At 46.0% G+C, this 24,292-nt stretch overlaps 1 protein-coding gene across 1 annotated transcript in view; it reads left to right on the forward strand.

Annotated features, from left to right (window-relative positions):
• Positions 1 to 24,154, forward strand: part of LOC142585374 (urocanate hydratase-like) — a 34,659-nt gene extending 10,505 nt beyond the window's left edge. Inside the window, exons 7-22 of the mRNA XM_075696094.1 lie at positions 123 to 209; positions 800 to 888; positions 1,613 to 1,675; positions 2,296 to 2,404; positions 6,379 to 6,449; positions 12,025 to 12,122; positions 12,549 to 12,612; positions 12,727 to 12,759; positions 13,780 to 13,868; positions 15,299 to 15,369; positions 15,821 to 15,919; positions 17,525 to 17,624; positions 18,510 to 18,591; positions 20,291 to 20,339; positions 22,905 to 22,955; positions 23,640 to 24,154. Of these exons, the coding sequence (XP_075552209.1) occupies positions 123 to 209; positions 800 to 888; positions 1,613 to 1,675; positions 2,296 to 2,404; positions 6,379 to 6,449; positions 12,025 to 12,122; positions 12,549 to 12,612; positions 12,727 to 12,759; positions 13,780 to 13,868; positions 15,299 to 15,369; positions 15,821 to 15,919; positions 17,525 to 17,624; positions 18,510 to 18,591; positions 20,291 to 20,339; positions 22,905 to 22,955; positions 23,640 to 23,786 (1,302 nt within the window). The 3' untranslated portion in view covers positions 23,787 to 24,154. The remainder of the gene's footprint in view (positions 1 to 122; positions 210 to 799; positions 889 to 1,612; positions 1,676 to 2,295; positions 2,405 to 6,378; positions 6,450 to 12,024; positions 12,123 to 12,548; positions 12,613 to 12,726; positions 12,760 to 13,779; positions 13,869 to 15,298; positions 15,370 to 15,820; positions 15,920 to 17,524; positions 17,625 to 18,509; positions 18,592 to 20,290; positions 20,340 to 22,904; positions 22,956 to 23,639) is intronic.
• Positions 24,155 to 24,292: the final 138 nt, after the last annotated feature.

The following is a 24,292-nucleotide window of genomic DNA, read 5'->3' on the forward strand; positions in this document are numbered from 1 at the left end:
GAAGCTGAAATGAAGGAGGGGGAACATTATGCACTAAATACAGCCAGTTCAATGAACGCAGAGCCAGCTATGCCAAAAGCCAAGTTCAAGCACCACACGAACCTGCTTGTCTAAATTTTCAGGTGTTCGTGTCGTCTGGTCTCGGTGGCATGAGCGGTGCCCAGGCGAAGGCAGCAGTCATCGCAAGCGGCATCGGAGTCATCGCAGAGGTATACGTTGTTCACCATACCTGGAAATCTATCTTTCGTCTTACTACTGTCATTTGCCTGCAGGAGTTCTGAAAAAAAAAAAGAACAGAAAAAAAAAGAACATGTTATTTGCGTCTGCGTGCAAGTAGTATCTTGGTTTTTATCTTTACCCTATACGATTCGCTTTTAAAAATAATTTGTGTTCTTTAGATACGCGCCTATTTGTGCTCCCTCATAGATATCCACTTGTTCCTGGTGGATTGGTGTCATTAATTGGGAATAAAATGAGCGATTATCGTGTTCCTATAATCAACTGGACAGAACAAACACACCGCACGCTCGCATTGTTGAGACCAGACATGCAAGCTAGAAAGGAGCGGCATGACTAAAATACGGAGCTTTCTCGCTCGCGTCCTCGAAGCTACAGCTGCCACTGGTGTTTACGAGCGATTCCTAACGGCCACAATTGACATACATCATTTCCCAAAGTTATCAAAAGAGGTTGAACGAGGAGAGTCTCTGGGTGGAGCCAGCGTTTTGACACTGTTGCTCACTTAAATAAATAAATAAATAAATAAATAAATAGTTTCTTTTATTGATGTCTGCCGCAGATGTCCCGAGAAGCGACGTACAAACGTCATCACCAGGGATGGGTGGACGAGGTCATCGAGGATATCGAAGAACTGATCAAAAGAATAAGGTATGTAAACGGGAACGGCGCCAGAGCTTAGCAAGGTCTTGATAACTGAGAGATGAAAGCAAATGAGAATAAGAACACACACGCACGCACGCACACTTCAAGAAACCAACTTCCTCTTGCTCGAATATTATTTCCACAATCAACACATTGGCCATAACACTTTAACATTGTGCTATCTCAGATTCTTTCTGAAGCGTATACTTGCATTCTCTTGCTCTCTCAACTGATCAGTTCCTGACGCACACCAGCACATATGCATTTAATGTTTGCGTCACGCCTTTTGTGGGATACGTACGCACTTCATTAATGGTACTTCAGATTTAGACGCGGAACGCAAGCTGCAGCAAAGTTGGAACAGCCGACCCTTACAAGCACCACATTGTTTCCTTTATATATATAACCTCAAATGGGAAGGGACAACGACGAGCGAAACTTTTTCGTCAACAGCTTTCTTTAATAAATCTTGACGCATAACTCGTGAAGTATCGTGAAACGATCAAAAATTCGTAAACTTTACGAAATTTTCTGGAGACCTTACAGGTATGATTTTGGGCAAGCGTTAACGGGAGGTGGTAAAAGTTTATTCGGAGCCCGCCAAAGCATCATGTGTGTCGTTCTAAAACGTTAAACCCGCGCTAACGAATGAGCAAAACTTGGCGTACAGAGAGGAGAGAATTTGCTACTATACGTGCGAGCTCGAGAAAACGTACGCCGTATTTTCCAGGAAAGCCAAAGCCGCGAAGGAGTCCGTGAGCATCGGATACTTGGGTAACATCGTTACCCTTTGGTAAGTCATTCAATTAAGTCTCGAGGCTTTCGCTTAACGTTTTTAGCAGCTGCTCCCATATAAAACAGTGTCTTGCAGCTACTCGGCAACATAAACATAAAGTCTGGGCTGGTTTATTTTATCATATTCATCTTGTTTTAACAAATGTTTCTTACGTGTAGTCGTCTGGCTCACTCGTGTGTACTTCTTAGTCTGCCTTACTTGCTTGAGCGTCTAACAGAAATGCGTATTTCAAGTCTCTCACTTGAACATAATGTCTGTTGTTTGGTCCCGTGTACGTCATTACACTAAGCTTTCTTCTTTATATTTTTAATTATTGCAGGAAGTGTTCTTAAAAACAGGCCGCAGCTTGTAATGAAACTGCACACTATGATGTCCGTAATGGCAGCTGGTTGCCGATAGCAATGTTGCGATTTTCGTAACTTATAAAGAAATAGAAGAACAGTACTCCAGGGGGCTCTTGCTCCTGAACAGGCGGCGACTCGGTCCGCGTTATTTCACTTGCATGCGCGTCTAACGTCTCCTTGGGTTGGTTGGTGTGACAAACTTACATCTTGAGACGCGAAGGTCTGTCTGGTAAGGGGCGCATTAATGAATTATTCAATCTCCCTTCCCGCCAGGGAACGCTTGGCGACGGAGGCGGAGACCACGGGCGAACTCCTGGCCGACCTGGGCTCAGACCAGACGTCCTGTCACAACCCTTTCAACGGTGGTTACTACCCCGTACAGGTCAGTGATAAAAGGCCTGTACATGCACGTTGCAATACAGTGCAATCAGAAGTGGAGAGGACAATGACGCCTTCGACGAGATGTGCCGAGATAGAGACATATAGCTAACTGCGAAAGGAGTGAGTCAAACGACAACCTGATTTCGTTCACATATCCGCTGACGTGGCAGGGTACGGTGAGATGGAAGACGAGTACCAACAACCGAAGCTAAAGAAACAAACACTATAAAGGCAGTAGGATTGCCAGAAGGACGTAAGTTGACCTCAGCGAGTTTAGTATCTATAGGTAGCGCTGTCATCGCCTTGTGCAAGCGTGCCCTCTGGAGGCGCCGAAGCTCAATTTATGTCAGTGTCTATACCATTGCGTCTGCGCGCTTATTGCGACGCTGAGTGCATGCGGCACTCAGAAACTCAGAGCTTGGCTTCCCATATATTTCTAACGTCTCCACGAGCACGGATCAATATTTGACGTCTGTGGCTCAGGCGTTCTGCCATTGAGAACGAAAGTAATGGCTTCGGTATCCCGGCCGCGGAAACGGCAATCCGGTGTGACCGAGGATGAACTAAAAAAAAAAAAAAAAAACATGAAAAAAAACAAGCAAACTTACGGATAATGCTTTTGAACGCTAAACTCTGACCACGGCGGCCGCATTTAGATGGGGGCGAAATGCGAAAACACCCGTGTACTTAGATTTAGGTGCGCGTTAAAGAAGCCCAGGTGGTCGAAATTTCCGGAGTCCTCCACTACGGCGTGCCTCATACAGAAAGTGGTTTCGGCCCGTAAAACCCTATAGTTTTAACGTTAAACCCTATCGACCAACCAACAGGTCCAGTGCAGCGACTTCAACAATGTTTAACTGCAAGTCACGTGTTGTAGCATTGTCAAGGATAAAAGAGCGAAAGAGCTGTACACTCTTGCAGGTACCCACGCTATATAACACCAGATGTAGAGATATAGCAAAAAGAGGTAAGGCAGGGAGGCCAACCAGAGGCGCGTCCGGCTTGCTACCCTACACTGTTGGAAGGGAACGGGGGAATGGAAAGAGGAAATCCACCATGCCTACAATTATGTCTTGATGCTAATTTCGAGGCTGAGAGTACGCGGAGCTCAAAGCTTCGATTCACATACATGTTTAACGTCATCATACCTTGGCGGTGAAGCAGCGCACTGACAAGGACAAGGCGAAGACACACAAGACTACTCGACACTTCGCCTTGTCCTTGCCAGTGCTCTGCTTCACCACCAAGGTGCGATGATTAATCACCAACTCGCCCTACTTTCCACATTACTGAGTGTTTAACATCGCCGTCTGCATGCACGCGCCAAAAGACGGGCATCTTAGGCTTGTGCGCAGACGGGCGCGATACAGGACAGGGCTTCGACGGCAGACGGCGCCACCAGAGTGCTGGCTTCAGCGCACAAGCGTGGCTCCTGCCGACGCCATACGTGCCTTCTTCGGGACAGACGCGCCGGCGCTGACAATGGGGGAAGGAAAAGAACAATATTTTGCCCGCCAGGAATGCAGGAAGACGCGTGTACGCGCGGCGCACAGATGGCCGAACACGTCGCGGTGCATGCGCAACAATGGGCGGCGGGCGAGGGAAGATGAAAAGAGAGCGAGAGAGATAGATTGAACAGCAAACGGAACGAAAATAGCAAAGCCGCGAAGGAAACGAAGAGGACCGCGAAGCAAGAAGCCGAAGAAGCAAGAAAAAAATAGGAAAAAAAAGATAGAAAAGCGCGAGCTTTCGAAGAGAGCGTTTGCTAGACGAGCGAACGAGACGTAAATCGTCGTTGGCACGATGATGAAGTGCTCGTTGGAATGATTTATGCCACGCGCCCGCGTGAGCGGAAGGGAGCTCGCAGGCTGTGTCTTCGAACTGTGGAACGACCGCGCGAGAAAAAAAAAGAACTGTTATGTTTGGTTTACGTGCGCCCTTAACAAACGTCGCGTACGTAAAATCCGTTTGGCGAGAGCCAAAGCTGCAGAATTCGAGCTGAGCGCGAGGCCTACGCCCTCTGGCGAGAGAAGGCGCACGTACGGTTCGCAACATCGTTTGGCTTAGAATTCAAACTCTTCAACGGGGACCACGAAAAGCGCCATTGACGGAGACGTGAATTTCGAGCGCGTGTTTTTTCTCTATTTCTGTCTCACTCTCTTTAGTAACTGTAAGCAAAGGAGAAAATCCCGATGAAAATCTTTAAGTGTGTGGTTTTTATATGATTATCATTCTATAAGCTGAGATGCAACCGAGGCATATCTCTATGGCATCACACTGAAGACAAGCATGAATGGTTACACTATTAAAAAAATTACGTAGAACGTATGATTCCTTATAATGCTATCAGCCGCTTCAATTTCCTGCCATTTCGGAACTCTATATACAGCCCAGGAGTTTTCTCAACCGTAAATAATGTGCATTTATAGATAAATTTGCTGCAACTGCTTTTCTTTGAAATACATAGTTACGTAGCTGTGTAAGATAGATTCATTTGTTGGATATATCGGCGCCTCTCGGGAACTATGTTCTCGAACGCGGAGGCAAACAGAAACTAGGCGTACTGAGGCCCCGTGGGCGGAGCTTGTTTTGGATTCTTAGTTTGTAAACGACTCTAGCACATGCTCATACGAACAGCGACGTGCCTTAATCCCTTCCTTCCCTCGAATGCTGCTTATTCGATTTTTGAATATTGGTCTGCTCGTGCAAGTGGTATCGCCGGTGCCATGAAATTTAAAATAATAATTAAAAAAGTAAGTGAGCACGTGATCACCCAGCAGCGACATTCTGGCCACCCGAAAAATTTCGAGCTTGCTCTCGAGCAGATAATTGTCATTGTGCTCAGAAATGATGGTACGACGCGTTGCTAACTTAGGATGGCCTGCTATATGAGCTCTTGTCATTATTCGTACGTTTGGCATAGTTTCTGAGCTTACTTCTTCTATAGCGTATATCACATAACGCGCGCGCGTCGTGAAAAAGATACATAAACTTGCCCGGCCACTTTATTTGGCTCTACGTTATAGAATACGGTGGGCTAGTTGTTTCAGCGAAAACCTAATCAACCAATAAAGACAAGGATGTCACAAATAAAGATGTTATTTTTTGGGCGACATGCTATAATCGCATCGACAAACAGCGGGTGCTGTGCTAATGCTCAGAGACGCGTTCTTTAACGAATCAGCTTTCTTCCGTACTTAAATTTTATTTGAAGATCCTAGACAGCATAAGTTAGAACTGCAGAATTGAGCTCAGTTATTGCTCAAGCCATAAGCACTTAATAGGTTACTAAGCGATCGGACCAGTTTTGATACACGCGTGCTCATCCCCGGAATCTGCGACGAAATGGGTTGGTATTCCAGGCTATACGTGTTGTTATGCATTGCACGACGTAAGAAAGGCTTTCGGGAAAAAGAGATGCTATCGCAAGTTATTAACTCATTTAAAGATATAACCGTCCCACAAATAGCATATGTTCAGTAACTGCATCCTTCATGATGGCCGCCGGCTCCAGATAAGTGTTGGCAGAAGAAAAAAAACTGTTTATTTATATTGCACTGTGTTTACGAAAAACTTCAAGTTTAGCTAAAACACTAGGTATAGTTCTTGTTTCCTCAGCATTGGTTTGGCTGGTTTCTTCACGCGGAGGAACGCAGAACATTTGCCAGAAATCTTAGTCACGGGGTTTGTGTTTTGGCGTTGTGTGTTCCTTACAACGGCACTTCCAGCCAAACATAAAGTGTGACGAAAAACAAACAAAAAAAGATCCACAATAACGGTGACGCTCTGTCGAGGCAACATACGCGCCAAATTCCCAAGAACTCCATTATGGCGCGGCGCGCGCATTTCAGCTGTCCTCGCTTGACTTATGATCTGACGCCCCGCAGTCTCCACATGCACATTTTTTTCCCGCCTTTCTCATTTACTTGGTCTTTCTTTCTTTCTTTCTTTCTTTCTTTCTTTCTTTCCTCGCAGCTGACTTACGAGGAGGCGAACGCCAAGATGAGAGAAGACCCCCGGAACTTTAAGATGCTTGTGCAAGAAAGGTACGTGTGTTGGTCACTGAAATAAATAAATAAATAAATAAATAAATAAATAAATAAATAAATAAATACGCAGAAGTAAAACAAAAAACGTAATATTGAAGTTCATTGACGCTTTGTTGCACAGAGATTACATTACTTAGCGGCTATATGGCGCTGATCGGTTGAGCGTGAGGTCCCAGGTTCGATTCCCAGCCGCGCCGACGGCATTCCAATGGCGGCGGAAAGCAAGGACGCTCATGTGACTTAGATATACGTGCACTCTAAAAAAAAAAAAAATCCCAGGTGGCCATCATTCATCCGCAGTCCTACTCCCTCACAGCCCCATTGTCGCGTTGGGAAAGTATACCTCATAATTTTATTTGACCGTGACGAAAGAACAGTTTCTTGTACGCCACCGCGTCGTCGAAAAGTCCTAGCGCAAATGATTAATTAACAGCGACGAGTTCAATCACAACGGATACCTAAAAGAAATCAAAGCCCCTTTCTTAAAGAGAGATGGTTGTAACGCGAAGCTTTCCCCCAATGCAAACTGAACCAAGCTACCTACCTTCAGCACCGCGAACGGTTACGTGTACCCTCCAATGCCCGAAGGTCTACCCAAGCCACGGAGTAAGACATTCGCCCCGTTTACATGAATGCGACAGTGGCACATCGCATTTCCAAGCGCATTTGGGAAAGGCGATGCGACGCCGTTTACATGTAGCGCCTTAACTCTCGCGAGAATGTAGCGCCACATGGTGTCGTAGAAGGGAAGTGCAACCGACTTCCGGTGTAACTGGTTTCCGGTAGTAGGCCGAGTGCACGTTGGTGGTTGAGTGCCGAGAAATAGAAAGTTTTAGTTTAGCGTACGCAACTTATAGCGTACGCTATAGTGTAGCGGATTCAAAGCCGCGCACGTGTTTTGCAGCTTTAGTTTGCCAGCGAGATCTTTGGATCTCAGAGGCCATATGACGTCGTTGCGGCTATTTTCCGACTCTAGCGATAGGTAGCGCTGACATCTCGAATGTTTCTTTCGTTAGGCTTCGACTCGTTCGAAAAGAGGAGCGATCTCGAAAACACCACAAGGGTATCCATAATACTCTGTCGTCGAAGCGGCCTGAGACTAAGCAAAAGCCGTTTACACAATCATTTGCTGCGAACGAAGTGCATTTTACAAAAGCAACGCCAAATTCAATTCGAAGCGGGCAGCCGGGACCGCCGCCATGTTGATGGCTAATTCCTTCCCATCATTCCTAATGCGACGATCCTGCGTTTACATGCTCCGCGAGAGTCGACTCGCGCCCGTAAATCTACCCTCGCCTAGCGCATTAATGCGATGCGCCTTCCTAGCGCATTACTGCTGTTTACATGAATGTGATGCGCTAGAAATGCGATGCGATGCGACACTGTCGCATTCATGTAAACGCGGCTATTTAGGAGGTGAAACTCCCGTCAGCGCGATCGAGCGCCGGCGACCAGATAAGGTCACAATTGTTGTATGCGCCGACGGGGCCGTATACAGTGGCGGCGCCATGCGGCGCGTCGTAGAAGCCGCAGTGGAAAAAAAAAAAATGCAGCGCTCGGGCAGGCGGCTCCGGCGCGCTCTCAACCAACGGATCTAGTAACGTTGCTCTCAACGGCGGTAATTTCTTTCCCGGCCGCCAGGCGCCGCCAGCACGATAACGGCTCCGCGAGCTTGTGACCTTTTCTGGTCGCCGCAAACAGCGGAGTTTCCCCACTCCTAAATGTTTCTTGCTCCGTGACCCAAGCTGAACGGCGTGCAGGAGCGACTGATTGTGCCTCAACTGCCGTTCATGTGCACCCGGCGCCGGACTCGCAGTCGCGGTCAGTACGGCATCAAGGGACAGATCGTGAACGTTAAGTTTGCTCCAATCCAATCCAATCCGATCGGGATCAGCGCGGCGACGACGTCTGGCTTCCGCCTCATTGATGCGCACGCTAGGATCGGATTGTCGACGGACACGCATGGCTTCTGCATGCCGTTCTCGATACACCGGGATCGGACTTATACGGGCACGTTCGCTGTCGCGCTTACGTTCGCGTACGGCTGCCTCTTCTTCTGCCGTGCGCTGCACCCGCGACCTACCCGTAGTGACGGCCGCGAATGCATTGCGCGACTCGCGTAACACAATGTAGATACGTACAGTTCGCCTGGGTAGCATGACGTTTTCCCGTTGGTCGCGAGCACGACAGTGTTCCCACTGTTCTTAACGGTACAACTGCGAGTGCAAACTGTAGTGTTCTACGCAGGCGCTTACACGCCGTGGTTGCTCAGTGGCTATGGTGTTGGGCTGCTGAGCACGAGGTCGCGGGATCGTATCCCGGCCACGGCGGCCGCATTTCGATGGGGGCGAAAACACCCGTGTGCTTAGATTTAGGTGCACGTCAAAGAACCCCAGGTGGTCAAAATTTCCGGAGTCCTCAACTACGGCGTGCCTCGTAATCAGAAAGTGGTTTTGGCACGTAAAACCCCAAGTATTGTTATTACGGAGACGCTTAGGTTGGCTTTCCTGCAGTGGGTTTTCGGCGCTCACGGACGAATCAGTGAGACATAAAAAAGCTTCGCTTTAATGTAAGCCCAAGCATCAGGCTTCCCGCAATGGCTTAAAAACAAAGGCTACGGCGCTAAGCAGTCGAGGACGAAGTGAGACACAAACGAGATATATACGGGTGCGAACTTCCAATTGTCTCACTTCGTCCTCGACTGCTCAGCGCCGTAACCTTTGTTTTTAAGTCATGAAACAACTAGCTCGGCAACAAGATTTGTTTTCCCTTGATGGGCACGTATTCTCGGACGGTCACATACAGCGATACTAGCGCGTTTGCGTGAAGCAGTGCTAAACCAGCCAATCAGTTCATCCGGTTTTGCCTAAAGAGTCAATAAGCGCGCACTGAAAGTGATATTGCGGAAAGTGATTACGTCCCCTGTTTGGCAAGTTTTGCTAAGAAAAAGTTCATTTCAACAAGAGACAATACGAACAGAGTCACAATCACGGCACAATTCCACCAGGACAATAACATGTAAGAAGTACAAAGCATTGTATACATCGCACGTTTTGAAAGAAGTGCCCGAGTCCACACTCACTAACAAATAACCACATAGACCCACGGAAACGCACAGTTACACAAAATAATTGTCACATTACACAAAATGATGTTCAATATATACAGTACACACAGTGGTTCTGTACAATGATGATGTTACTTTACACAGTTTTGCAGCGATGCTATGAGATGTGTATATACATATATGATCATGCATACGAGAGCACACAGAAATCACGGGCACCTACATACATGTATATTCAGTGAATACTTTTGATGGCCTGGCTACAAGAACCAGGCTGGACGAAAATTAAGACATGCGAATCTATCCGCGACACGGACAGGAAACGGCATGATCACTGTCGAAGGAACTCCTCTTCCCCAAGAAAGAACAACTCCTCTGACAGAAACGACAGTAGCTCAAATTAGAGCCCCTCCAGAAGTGAAAACAGAGCGCGGCGACGATGTCCCCGCGGCAATTGCCTCACACCGGTTACGCCACAGGCGAAGGGCCACCGCACCAATTAAATGTCGCGCAAAGCGGCCACGTGAGCAGCGACCAGATGTACTAAAGTGGTTAACTCCAAGGCCACGGAAACCAGCATGCACGGCCCTGCAAAATACCCTAGCAACGACGCATTACAGCAGCACATGCGTGTTGGATTCTTGAAGGGGGCCATTGGGACACAGCGAAGGTGGGACTATGTCCCACCGCTCTAGTCTGTCACGCGTTGGGAGCACTTGCCACCCTAGACGCCACATGCAGTAGCTTACGTGGCCAGGCAGATGTGACGTCGTTACCGCGTCCCACGACACATTATTGGATCGTGGGCGGCGCGCTGGGGGGACTAGAGGAAGCAGTAAGGCTGACATTGTATCCAAAACACGGTTTGTGAGAACGTCTACATGAGGACACACCTGATGTACGTGGCGATGAAATGCCACAGTCGTAGAGTAAATTTTCACACAAGTTTCACGTGAGATAACTGCGGCGGTCAATTGCCACTAAGACGCCAATGTAGCCAGAAGGGTAATGCAAAGCGCACTCTTGGTATGTTACAAGAACTCCATGGCTGCCCTGGCATTTCACTCTTCAGTGCCCTAAGGGTACTGGGCAAATGCAAGCAGTTATCAGATAATATTTACGTCAAATATCCGCAACGTATGGCTTTATACAGACATTTTCTTTTCCACTATTCAAAATTGCTAGTTCTCTTATCGGTGCAACTGCGAATGTGAACTGCAGGGTTCTAGGCAGATGTGTAAGTTGGCTTTCCTGCAGTGCGTTTTCGGCACTCACGTCAGACAGGGAAAGCTTCGCTTTAATACTAACATGTAAAATGTGATCAATCAGTTACAGTACTGGGCACATTTCAAGAAATCAAGTCCAAGAACGGTGACGTTCATTGTAGGTGCTTAGGTTATCTTCCAACGTACGGTTCTTATGAATTGCACGGTGTCAAATTCCGTATAGTTTGTGCGTATTGTTGACCGGAGATGACAGGTCGGTGTGTGCGATACTTCGCGGGGTATATATATATATATATATACACAAAAAGTAGTGCCGCAGTGGGTCATGCGCAGTTCATACATACAAGCGCGACGTTGCACTTATTCAGCAGCCTTGCTACAACGACGACGCAATAGAAGTTGAAGCAGGTAATTTTGACGTGATGTTGTTAAACGAGAGTTTTATACACGACGGCTCGTATCCGGTGCGATGTTCTTTTACCGGGAAATATACGAGAGAAAGGAAGCCGGTAGAGAGACTCCATAGCTCTCGACTAAGTCTCCTTCTCTTCTACTCACTAATGGGGACATGGAGCGGCGAGAATGAAAAGGATGGACAATGACGACGGCGGTTCAACACATGGGCCACGACGAAGCATTAACACGCTATGGAGCTGGGCTAATCGGCGTCAAAGTTCGCAGAGGAAACTTTTCGCTGGCCCATGTGGAGCAGGTTCGGTCAGCACAACTTGACTCGAGGACAATAGCGGTATGCAGCAGGAGAGAACAATAACACTACTAATTACCACTTCGCTTAAGTAGTACTGCTATTTCTGACGTAATAGCTCTGCGGAAACCCGCAAGGTGGAGATAAGTAATTAATTAAGGGAAAATGATACATCCACCCAATCGTAGCGATTGCTACAAAGAAGTTGTAGAAGCAGTTGAAGAAAAATTCGTCCTGCTCCAGGACGAATTTTTCTTCAACTGCGAGGCTTTTCTTTCGAGGAACCCGTACGGGTTTCCTTTGTAGCAATTGCTACGATTGGGTGGATGTCTCATTGTCCCTTCATTAATTACTGCTATTTCTGCATCGCCAAAAACGACCCAGGAAAGTAGAAGATATGCTTTTCTTTCGTGCTCTGTAGATAACTTCATAGAATGTCTACGAACTTCTTTGGTGCTTGATAAGCGCTATTCCGCTGTCAATTTTTTTTTTTTGTAGTAATATCTCGAACTTTTGAGTAGAGCAATGGCAACTGAACCAATCGTTTCCTCGCACTTTTTTTTCTCCGCACAGCCTCCGGCGGCATGTTACGGCGATTAACAAGATGACCAAGCGAGGCATGTGCTTCTGGGATTACGGCAACGCTTTCCTTCTCGAAGCCTCCAGGGCAGGTGAGATCGATCAGGCGGTGCGGTGAAGAACAGTGAAGAAATAAATAACGGAACGAGTGAACCAGCGAATTATCGAAAAGGATTAACGAATGGTGGGCTGAATGAATGATAAAATGAATGAACGCACGGCCGAATGGAACTACGAAAGACTGAACGAATAGATTTTGTGACGGCCCCGTTTCTCTCTTCTCGTCGAACGCTGTGCTTATCTACATTTTTTTTTGTTGCTCCGAATCCCAAGTGCGGGGTGAAGTGAATGAATGAGCAAACGAATGAATAATCACATGAACGAAGGAATCAATCAAATATTGTAGGAGTGAATTGACGTATGAGTTATCTAATAAAATGTCAAGTGAAATTATCTAAGCAGGCATCGTTTCATTATATATATATTAAATATATATATATATAATTACGTGTCTGCAGGTGCTGATGTCGGCCACAACGGTATCAGGTTCCGTTACCCGTCCTACGTGCAGGACATCATGGGGTGAGAAATCATTACAGATTTGCAGAGTTGTGCCTGCGCCAGCCTATTATAGACGCCGCAGATTCAGTAGCTGACGTGAAAATGATGCTGATATTTTTTTTTTTGGTATTGCAGAGACATCTTCTCCCTCGGCTTCGGACCATTCAGGTATGTTTTGTGCGGCATTGTATAACGACAAGAGCAGTGGTTAGGTTGACAATTTGGCGAGCTGCTACGGATCTGTTATTATTTAAGGGCTAGCACTCGTGGTGTCTTCTCGTCTGCCGCGATACGCTCAATTAGAAGAAAGAGGCCGTTTTTTTTTTCTTCGCTGTTGAAGACGAGTTTTCGTAGAAGAAGAAAAAAAAAATCAGCCGACTTCCGAATTCTTGTCGCGAGTTCCAAAATCCTAGCCAACGAGTTGATCAACGTGCTGCCCCATCCCAACCTGTGACATTTTCCCACGCATCCTGGAAAAAAAAAAAGAAAATTCACCAACTCCTTTAATGCGAGAACAGCTCGTCCCATAATATTCTATATTCGATAATTCTCACATCTGCGATGCAGAACGTTTAAAGGCAGAGTAAAAAGAATAAGAAAAATAGCTAAATAAAGAGAGATCACAGACACAAAGTTAACCAGCATTACTGTCTGGTTAGTTACTCTGCATGGAGGAGAAAATGAAATGGTAGAAAAAAATGAATCAAATGTACTTAATTGGACAAGAAAACGTGGAGTAAATTTGCTACATTCAGCTAGCACAAAATAAACAAAAATTGCACCCTTAACGGTAAAAGCGTCAACCATGGAACAAATCAGAAGCACCCTCAAGCCAACAGATTCCAGAAGCACGGAATAAGCACACTAGAGGGCGCTTCTTTGTGGTTCTTTTTTTTTTACAAGCTAGGGTTTCTTACGCTTTGTCCCGCGGCTAACATCCAGTAATTTTTTTTTCTTTTTTATTGCGCACGTGAACTTATGAATGCGCACAGGCAGTAACTTCTTCCAGCTAGAGTGTACTAGTACGCTTTACAAAGAGTGCTGCCAGTAATCCATCGTTATTGTAATGTAAAGGCATGATGACGCTCAACGATCATTGATTGCAGCATTCATATTAAAGCCGCGTATGGGACGCGCACGGCGCGTACACCAAACGTCGCAATCGCTTAAAAAAATATTCTGTTACAGATGGGTTTGCACATCTGGATCCAAGGACGATTTAGCGCTGACAGACAGCCTGGCTGCTTCTGTGCTGAAGGGCTTGCTCAAGACCAACGGTACGTGATGAATTTTAGGTGCTAAAAAAGATTAAATCCTTCTCACGAATGTCGCCTCACGAAGTACGACTTAGATGGTCTACCCGAACATCTGAAAAAGCGACGTACAGATGACGGAAGAAACGGGAAGAACGCAATGCGTACGGCGCCGTACGCGTACGGCGCCGTCTCGTCTCTGTCCGCCGGACAGAGACGAGAGATAGTACTCAACCTGTAGTTCGTATAGCTTAGTGAGCAAGACCGAAAGCAGTACAAAGAGAAGTAAAGAGAGTTCGGTATCGTAACAAACGCGCAACAGCCGTTTACTATCTGTATGCGTGCCGCGAAGGACGTGACAACAGCAAGATAGCCAGAACAAGAAGAACGCAGGTTTATTGGGAAGTGTTGCTTTTATAGCCGACCGAGTGATAACGGGCCGACCGTAGCGCCCATGTCAGGAACAGGCGCACAGTCATACACGCGCCTGATACACTATCCAGCTTTATCCATAGCTATAGTTTTGTGAAGGTTACTTTTTTTTAGTAACCGTACCATCTTATTGCGCTGTAACGAGCAAACAAGCACAACATAACCCGTATTCAGGCCTGCCACTGTTTTCGCATTTTGCGCTTCGCAATTGTGCAATTACGGGGCTCAGAAGCTGCAGAAGAGAGGTCATCCGAGTAACAGACGTTCCACTGCAGTGGTTGCCCGCACGTCTGGGTGTATAAACATGTCAGGTACGGTCGTACAGCGCCATGAAACGGCGGCAACAACACATTGTGCATATACATACGTTCCCCAGCGCAATTATATGTTCGCAGCACCGCTGTTACATTGTAGAGTGGCGTGCGGGACTGAACGAAGTCTACGTGGAAATCCGTCTTGTGTTGCTTTGAGGTAGGGTGATTCTCTGTAGGTGCTGGATGCGACGAAAAGCTGCCAGAGCATGGGCGGAGGTTACCGGAGACGACGCCTCGGGCAATGCGCCGGCGGCTTGTACAATAAAGTTAATCTCTTCCTCTGCGCAGAAGCGAACTGTTTCACTTTACCGAACAAAATTCGAGCCGAGGCTCTTATTGGGCTTGCTAGCCTTTTGCCGCGAATCCTTCCTTTTGGAAAAGGTGACAAGCTTCGTTTCACTGTGACGTCTGCTCCGTTTGAGCTTGTTCTTTATAGTGCCCACCGGTTGAGGCTCTCGGATAGTGAGTGGAATTTTCACCGGCTCACTGCTTCAAGCTTTCGTGAGTAAAGGCAAGGCGCAAAAGACCAGGTCTGAAGAACGGCACAAACGACAGGACCGGCGCCAATTGAGAGGGCGATCACGTTGACGCACAAAATGGCAGGATCGTGTCCTTCTTCAGTCCTGGTCTTTGGAGCCTTGCCTTTACTCATTCAAGCATGAACCAACTAGCCCAAGCAAGAGTTTTACTCATGCTTTCGACCCGCAGTGCCAGAGCACGTGAAGCAGCAGTACAGGGACAACATCGCGTGGATCGAGAAGGCGGCCGACCACAACCTGGTGAGTGATTCACAGCGCAGAATACGCCGACCCCCTCCACCCCTCACATATTTAAGTGAACCCTTGCTCTCAAGCTTCCTTTTGCCGACCGCGGCTCATTGCCGCCTGTAGGGGCGGTAATTTTCGGCAGCGAATAAACTTCAATCGGCTTCTTGTTTACATTTATGAAAAAAAGAAAAACCCGAAACGTACCACAGGTCCTTGCAGGGTTTACAAGCACGTGATCATTACAAACATTTTTCGCTCTCACATTTTTTAGCTCTCATATATCTGTTTTCTCTTGTCATTTGTTCAATGACGCCCCCCTTACTCAATGCTCCCCTTGGGGCCTGTAAGGTGCTTTGAAATAAATAAATAAATAAATAAATAAATAAATAAATAAATAAATAAATAAATACATTAGCACTTGGGAGCGTGGTCGCGCTCTCCTCACCGGCTGCGCGCACCGCAGGTGGTCGGCTCCCAGGCGCGGATCCTCTACTCGGACAAGACGGGCAGGACGCAGATCGCCCTCGCCTTCAACCTCGCCGTTAGGGAAGGACGGCTCAAGGTACGCGCCCCGCGTGCAGACACGTGACGCCGACTCTTTACGGTGTACCCGAAGTATATAGCATCGCGCGCGGCCAAACGTCAGCATCCAGCAGCCATATTATTGCGGTCCTACTAATTTTTACACTGATTCTTAGCCGCGACGCTGCAGATTACATCCACTTGTTTTTGTTGCGCCTTTTTCAATGCTTCAGCACACGCAATTCTTGAACAGGTCACGCGAGAACTGCTCCCTCGCACGCTTTCGCATTTAAGTAGGCTTCACTGCGCTACAACAGACGCTTCACTGCGTTACAAACAAGTAACGCGGCAAAGCAAGCTTTCAGCGAGCTGCAGTTTTTAAGCGCAGCTTTCTTTGCCGCCTCCCTGAACTTTTGGATTGCGGGTAGCTGGCTTCTGCTGTCTCGCCGATTCTACAATTTGAGCCACTAACTACGTGTACGGATAAACAGCTTGGGCTACTGAGCATGCGCAGCTGGGCATGTGCCACATTTGTCCGTGCAGACAACATGGGTCGCTGGGTTTGCTCAAACAAGAGTGCAGAGCTAGGTACATTGTCACGTTGTTGTGACGGTGAGCAACCGTAGTGGACCAACGCGATTCACGAAACCAAATGTTTATTTCCGTAACCTGTGCCGAGCAACGCAACTAACACACAGCGCCATGATAGCGGCGATCATGCTCGTCGGTCGTCGAAAATCCGATCTGCATGTCGAGCGCGTCGACTTTTAAACACGACTCGTCGAAGGTTCCGGCGTAATCGCTGGTGCCCGCGTGTCTTCCAGAAAGTACGACACAATTACCTGTTGCACATGCAGTCTTGATTATGCAAGTTTCGGTGACAACGGACAAAGGATAGATACAGAAAAGGCGCGTCTCGCGGTAAGCGATAACATTTAATATTGGTTGCTAGGTGAAACGGCGGTCACCGGAAAAAATGACAAACGAGTGCGTTTGTCAACGTGAGCGTTCTTGACTACTCCCCCCAAAAAAGTGTTCGGGCTACTCAGCAGATGCCCGGACAGACAAGCAGAACAAGAGACAGGAAATCACGAAGTCGAAAACAGATAAAAATTCAGGTGTCGGCATCAAAAGCAGCCTAGAGTGCAAAGAAAGAAGTAAAGGGAACAGAATTGGACATGAGCCTGCAATGAGAGAGTGGCGTTGAGTTATATAGAAGCCAAGAAGGAGAATCGCAGTGCAGACATTTCAGTGAACATCACAGAAAGCTTCGCTTATAACCGATTTCCCCAATATGCGCGTTATCCATCGAATTTTCATACGACGCCTGTTTTCTTCCTTTCCTTTCTTCCTTTTTTCTTTCTTTTTACTCCTAACGTCCTATGCCTAGCTCACTGTTCGAGCTATTCGTCTTAACAGCTCCTTCGCGTGTACTATGTCCAAGATTTTCTCCCACAGTAAAACACGCCTCGATCCTTGCTGTGTAGGAGTACCAACACCAATCGCGGATACAAAGTTTCCCCGAACGCGTTCTTACAAGTCGTCCTATTGAAGTCGACGCCGGCTAGTTACTTTTCGCATTTCCACACTTCTTGTTCTGAAGCATAATAACCATTTTTTGTTGCTTTCATTCACTCACGGCTAGGGCCCAGTCGTGATCAGCCGCGACCATCACGACGTTAGCGGCGCCGACAGCCCATACAGAGAGACATCTAACGTGTACGACGGATCAGCCTTCACTGCAGGTAGGTACAATGTTCTCGAAGAAAAACCCTATACAAACGGAAACAAACAAAAAAAGTTTATATCACATGTTGCTATAGACTCTTAGTCTTACTCGTAAAGCTAAGGGAAACGTCTTTATATACGTTTTTATGCTAACTGGCTAAATGAAACACGAGGAAAATTTCTTTCCCCCTGATAGGTATTAACAGGTAAATGTTTTCCACCGCAATGGCACAAGGGGCACTGAAATTGAGTTATCTGCTAAGCACAGACAACCAGTAAACTAACTATTCTGGCAGCAAGAAAGCTGCAAAAATAAATAATTGCTGCACTTGCAGCTTTCTCTATGTGAAGAATTCATATGCCTCATAAAACCCATATTCAATGATCCCATACGAAACTATAGGGATCTACATAAAAACTGTTATGTTCCCATATAGGAGGCTATGTTCGAATATATAATATGTGATCATTGGATATGAGAGTTACAGTACGTTTTTTTTTCGCTACAGTTGTTGTTCTCAGTATAGTCAAGTTCGTAAAACTGAGAAAAATGACTTCAGCTAAGCGAGTGATAAAAGAGAAAACCTTTTCTCAGATCGCTAATATCACCGTTTACCACGGCAGTGGCCCGAGAAACGCTCGATGGAGGCATTTGCTAAGCACGAGCAGTCATTCAGTAATCGAACCATATACTTACAACAACAAAGCTGTAAGTGTAACCAATCATCCATATCATCGCAATGTCGACGTACAGGCTGCTACTAAATCGATCGCTACTAAACGTAAGGTTGATAGAAATCCCGAAGCGCACGCGACGAACCTTTGCCCTCTTCTGAGTTCTTGTAACGTCGTTTTTGTCCAACAAGTTCGCCACGTGGCAACATTCTCTTCTCCTTTTTCAGATATGGCCGTGCAAAACTTCGTCGGCGACGCGCTGAGGGGAGCGACGTGGGTGGCACTTCACAACGGCGGAGGCGTCGGCTGGTAAGTGTATATGCTTAGAAAGTCGACATAACTTTGAAAATTTCAGCTTCATTTATCCCAGTTTAACGTCATTTAACTTCATGTCCCTGTCCCACGGAGTGAAGAAAAAGTTACCTTCGATGATACATTCACTGAAAGGGCCTCACTTGAAGCAACACGCAAGAACAAAAGAGTGTTTCAGCGAACCTTCCCCGACGTGACGCAACACCGCTGTGTCGGCTGTGGGTAGGAGTAGCATTCACCAACTCCTACAGCTACCGTATTGGAATGGCGGATTCACCAATGTGCGCTAAGTGCAAGTGTGAAGAGACCATCAGTCATCTTCTGTGCCACTGTTCTCGATTCGATAATCAACGTGAGACTCTCCTGTGCGCCTTGAATAGACTGGACGACAGGCCATTTACGGAGGCGAAGATTTTGGGTGCCTGGCCTTACAGTTCATTAGCGCAGAAAGCAGTTCGAGCGCTTCTTCACTACCTGGAGGCAACAGACTTGAGTGCCCGACTATAGACATCCTACACCTTAGTTTTCTCTCTCTCTTTCACTCCCCATTCCCCTCACCACGTGTAGGGTAGCAAACTGGACTCAGTCTGGTTAACTTCCCTGCCTTTCCTCCTTCCCTTCTCTCTCTCTTCAGCGCACCTATGGCACTTCTATATTGTCTCCGCCACATGGCAGTTTTGTTCATGCTCTAGCTATGCTGCGCAGTCCTGTGAGGCGGATTTGACTTGGTCAGTACCAGCTAAGACGGCAGGTGGACCATAATATAGCAGGAATAATGTTCACTGCTCGCAATACCACTATTAAACAAAAACTATAAAGTCCAAGAGACAGGACATCACACAAGTACACAGGTCAGGACAGTGATGCTGAGTGGCAATTCCGAAAAATCACAGCATTTCTCGAGAAAAAAGAAAAGAAAAGAAACAAAACGTTACCTGCAGAACACGAAATGAGTAAGGCATGAGAAATACAGGAATGCATCGAAATAAATTCGGCGTAAGATTAACAACTCAACGAGATTATGATTGTAACTAAAGCGGGCAGGGAGTAGTATTAAGAGAAAGGCATTGAGGTTAACAAGGCTGAACTCGGCGGTGTTAAAGAAAAAATTCTAAGAGATCCTTGATGGCTCGCGTCGTTGATTTTTATTGCTTGGCCAAGGTCCAGTGACACTTTTTCATTCAACAGAAGGTACTAAGTTGGAGTTAGGGACAAGCAAGGCGTTACAGCTGCAAGAGAAACCGCTTGCATTCTATGTGTTTAGTGAACATGACAGCTACGCAATTCTATGGTATTTTAACGATGTGTTTGCTTTCATATTTCAGGCAATGAGACGTCGCGGAAAAGCTATCTTTTTTTTGAAAGAGGTAAACTTCATAGCAGCAAGCGCCCCCATGGTAAATATACCAGTCCGAAACATTTGCCAGGGTGTCCTTCTGAGGTATCACTAGGCAATGAGACACTGTTTTCTTTATTGTAGCTCTCTCCGGCAGAATGACAAAGTAAAACTCATAACGGAAGGCAAGCACGACTACAATTTGAAGGCTTGATTTTACGTCCTCAAACGCGCACTACCCGTATATGATGAATTTTGGAGGCATCCGACGTTCCATAAAACTCATTGTGACCTATAGTGTCTCCACATGACGTTCCGGCATGTCACCGTGCATTTCAATCTTGTTTTTACTTTTTGCAGGGGAGAAGTCATCAACGGAGGATTCGGCTGTGTCCTCGACGGAACCAAGGTTAGAGAGCAGTCGTTCTTTTGTCTAATGCTTTGTTGATTCATTTATTCATAACGAATTGGAAATGTTGGCAACAGTAACACAACTGTGGCTTACGTTTGCCAGTCTTATCTGCCCGTGTACTCCTAGCTTGTATCATTTATGTCCGTGTATTTGTGTTTTATCTATTTGACGCTATAGCTAGTGTAATTTCTTGTTCATGGACTTAATGGTGTATTGTGCAAATTACGTCCTGACGTATACCCAGCCCTTATGTAACGCCGCTCTCAAGGCGTATGTAAGGTAACAGAGTGAAGTGGATATGTCGCCGGCTTCTCCACAACGTTAAATCAATGAAGGATGGTGACTCATGGAATGAAACATTGCAGCTATTTGGCAGTTCGCCGTCAAATTCGGGGCTGTCAATAGCAGAAAAAATGTTATAAATAACTCACAAAAAATACTATATCTAAAGTTCTTCGTAGCCTGGTGTATGGACTGTATTTGAAAGACTTTTCACAGATAGCACATTAAACAAAAGCAGAAAGAGATAACAAAAATTGAGTTCTTAGCACAGACAACACAAAAGTGACGTTCCATTCGGCCACCGAATTTCTTGATCAGTGTCAGTGTGCGCGGTCGAAAATGAAAGGTGGGCAAAAAAAAAATAATTATAAGTGGCAGTTTAGCGGTAAACGCGAGAGAAATTCGTTAGCATTATTTCGCACCCCTTTGAAGTCCCGAATTCATGACTTAAATCGCGTTCACCACATTGCAAATGTTGTTGAGGAGCTCATTCGACTAACGTCTTGCGTCTTTGAGAAGTGCATGCAAATGACGGGGGTTCGGAGCTTTATATATATATATATATATATATATATATATATATATATAGAGAGAGAGAGAGAGAGAGAGAGAGAAAATGCTTCACATCTACCGCCAAGGTTTGTGAGTGGTGCATGGTGCTGGCTAGCACTCCGAGCTAGTAGTAACACATAAATACCTAAGAAAGTGGATGGGAGAAGGGCGCCGCGGTAGGTAGAGCATCGGTAGAGCATCGCACGCGTAATGCGAAGACGTGCGATCGTTTTCCCACCTGCGGCAAGATGTCTTTTTCATCCACTTTCATTTCCATTATATTTATCATTTCTTTAATTCAATTAGTAAGCACAAGTAATTTCCCCTATGTTTTCCTTGGTGTCACTGTTTGTTGGCTTCTTATGATATGATTAATAAAAATCGGGCCCCTGGGTTAACCCCTTCCTGCTCATTATATATATATATATATATATATATATATATATATATATATATATATATATATATATATATATATATATATATATATATATATATATATATATATACTCCCCTAAGCTCTCCCATTTCCTCTATACCGCGTGACCGGCTTGCCGCACTTCACATACACTTTTTTTCTTTAACTTTCACACTCCTAATGCTAATGCATTAAATAAAAAGAGACAATCAATGTTATAGGGACTTGCACAAACCAGGTCTTGTGGTTCATCAGTTGATGCGCTTGTAGCCGTTTGACGCTAAAGGATTCGAGCACCCAGCAATATATTTTTTCGTCTATATATATCATATGGGATCTTCTTTTCACAACTAGTGCGATGGGAGCCACGTCTGTGGCTTCCCGGTTGCGCAAGGCCGCTTGATGTGATGGAATTCGAGCGCCACGTGCAGATGTGTACTTTTCATTTGCCTATATTTATCATCTAAGTTCTTTTTTCACGCTAAGTAACGTTACGACCCACTTCATCCTGCCTGCTTTTTCACTGTCTTTTCTCCCGTACAGTCAATCAATCAAACAATCAATCAGTCAGCTTTATTAGTTCATTATCAAAAGGTACCTACTTAATTCCAACAGAACTTTTTGTTGGGCTAGTTGGTGCATGTTACTGAAGTACTATAGCGCCAAACAGACGACACAAGAAGAGACACGGACGAGCGTGTAAGCGCTCGTCCGTGTCTCTTCTTGTGTCGTCTGTTTGGCGCTATAGTACTTCAGTAACCTACTTAATAACCGGACCGATAATCAACAGGGTACTTGCTGGCCTAAAACAAACTACATGTACAAGTACGTTACTCGAACGAATGAAATAACGAAATTTAAACAAAAAAACTTTATAAATGTAGAGGCTGCACTCTTTTTTACCACCGTCGAGATAATGCAGCGGCTTTTGTTATTTTTACTTTTTTTTTCAACACCAATTTTTCATGGTTGTACGGATGACGCCAATATACAGGTATATATTGATTCGAATGCATGCGGTGCAGCCGTCAACTCACGGTATGTAAAATGACATGACCCGGTGGTTCAAAGATTTGTCGCTACCGCTTTCTGTCCGCCTTTCCTGTGCGCATTTCGTCCATCATGGGATCGTCTACAGGTCTCCGAGCACTATAAAACTCTATTGCATCGATGTCTATATCGCATTTATCGCTCTATCTCTACGCATTGATGTTTAAAGGTAGACATCGATGTCCCCAGTTTCGCGAAGGACAGACACTTCATTCAATCACTCAACTATAGACTATCTATATATCGATTGTACATTTCAGGAGGCGGACGGGCGGCTGACGACGCTTCTCTCCTGGGACGTCAACAACGGGGTGAGTTCGCTTTGAATTCACGGGTTGTTGTACCACTGGCGTGACGTCACGCCTCTGCGTTTCCAGAGCAGCGTTTAAAACGCGTCAGCGAACTAACCGCTAATTTTATTCTTTCCTTCCCTCCTCTCTCTCCCTGTCATCTTTGTTTTCCCCTTTCTCGTTCTCTCGGTGTAGGGTAGAAAACCGGATGTTATTCTGGTTAACCTCCCTGCCTTCTGCTTTTCTATTTTCCTCCTTGTCATCCATGTCACACGAATGTGACGCCATCGTAAGATGACGATGCGTTGACGCGTTGTCCCAGATAACGTTAGCCAGACTCTCCATTGAAAAAAAAAAGAGAATTAAGAAACACGGTGTGAGATACGATTTTGAGACTGACGATGTTCGGTCGTCAGACCTCTGACGACCAAACACCATAGGTTCTATAATTGTAGCTTACACCACATTCTTGTAATCTTTTCTTTCGTTCTTTTTTTTTCGTTGGAGAGCTTGGCTAACGTCAGCTGGCACGCACGATATGTAGTGGGCTAGAAAGACGCAACAAACGCTTATAACCCCTGCTCTTCGATAGAGTTGTCATCGCTTCATCCTCGCAGATTACGCTGCCTTCTTTTTTTTTATGCCTTAATTCACAAATAACCCCATAACGACGCGACATGACTCGGCCTCTGTTCTGCCCGGCAGGTTTGCCGCAGGAGTTGGTCTGGCAACAAGTACGCCTACGAGACCATCCAGCGGGCCATGAAGGATGACCCGGCTTTGCTCGTGACCCTGCCCAACGAAGCGGACGGCCAGCTGATCAAGAAAGTGCTGGCGGGAAAGAAGGTTTAAGGAGCGATGAAAGCGTTCTACCGCCACGGCAATTCCGAAACGCGCTGCTTCGAAAACCGTGGTGTTATATACTGGACACTGCCGAGTTATGCTGAACTTGTCGAATTCGCTATCGTGCCAAGTGCCCAAATGGCTCACACGGGGTAGATGTGTCCTCTCTGATTAGGTAAAAAAATATATATACACGCCAAACATGGCGGAATGTGACAACATGCCGAAATTTGGCTGTGTCTTCCTATACCCTGTGCTTTTTTTTTCTTCGTTTTTTTTTCAGTCAAGAATCCCTCTGTCGACGAAGGCATGCACTGCGGGGGTTAACTGACTGACACGCCAGCAGTGACCAGCAAAATAAAACGTTCTTTCTATTCTGTCGTCGCCTATTGCTTGAAGGAGTGCTCGAACTGCAAAATCCGGCTGAAGAAACGAAAGCGTGGGTTCGAAGTGGTGCTAATTTAAAGTTTTTATTCTTTGCGCTGTTATAAAAAGTGTGCTTTATAGTGAATTGC

This window comes from Dermacentor variabilis, chromosome 6 (genome assembly GCF_050947875.1).
Source record: "Dermacentor variabilis isolate Ectoservices chromosome 6, ASM5094787v1, whole genome shotgun sequence".
NCBI lineage: Eukaryota > Metazoa > Arthropoda > Arachnida > Ixodida > Ixodidae > Dermacentor > Dermacentor variabilis.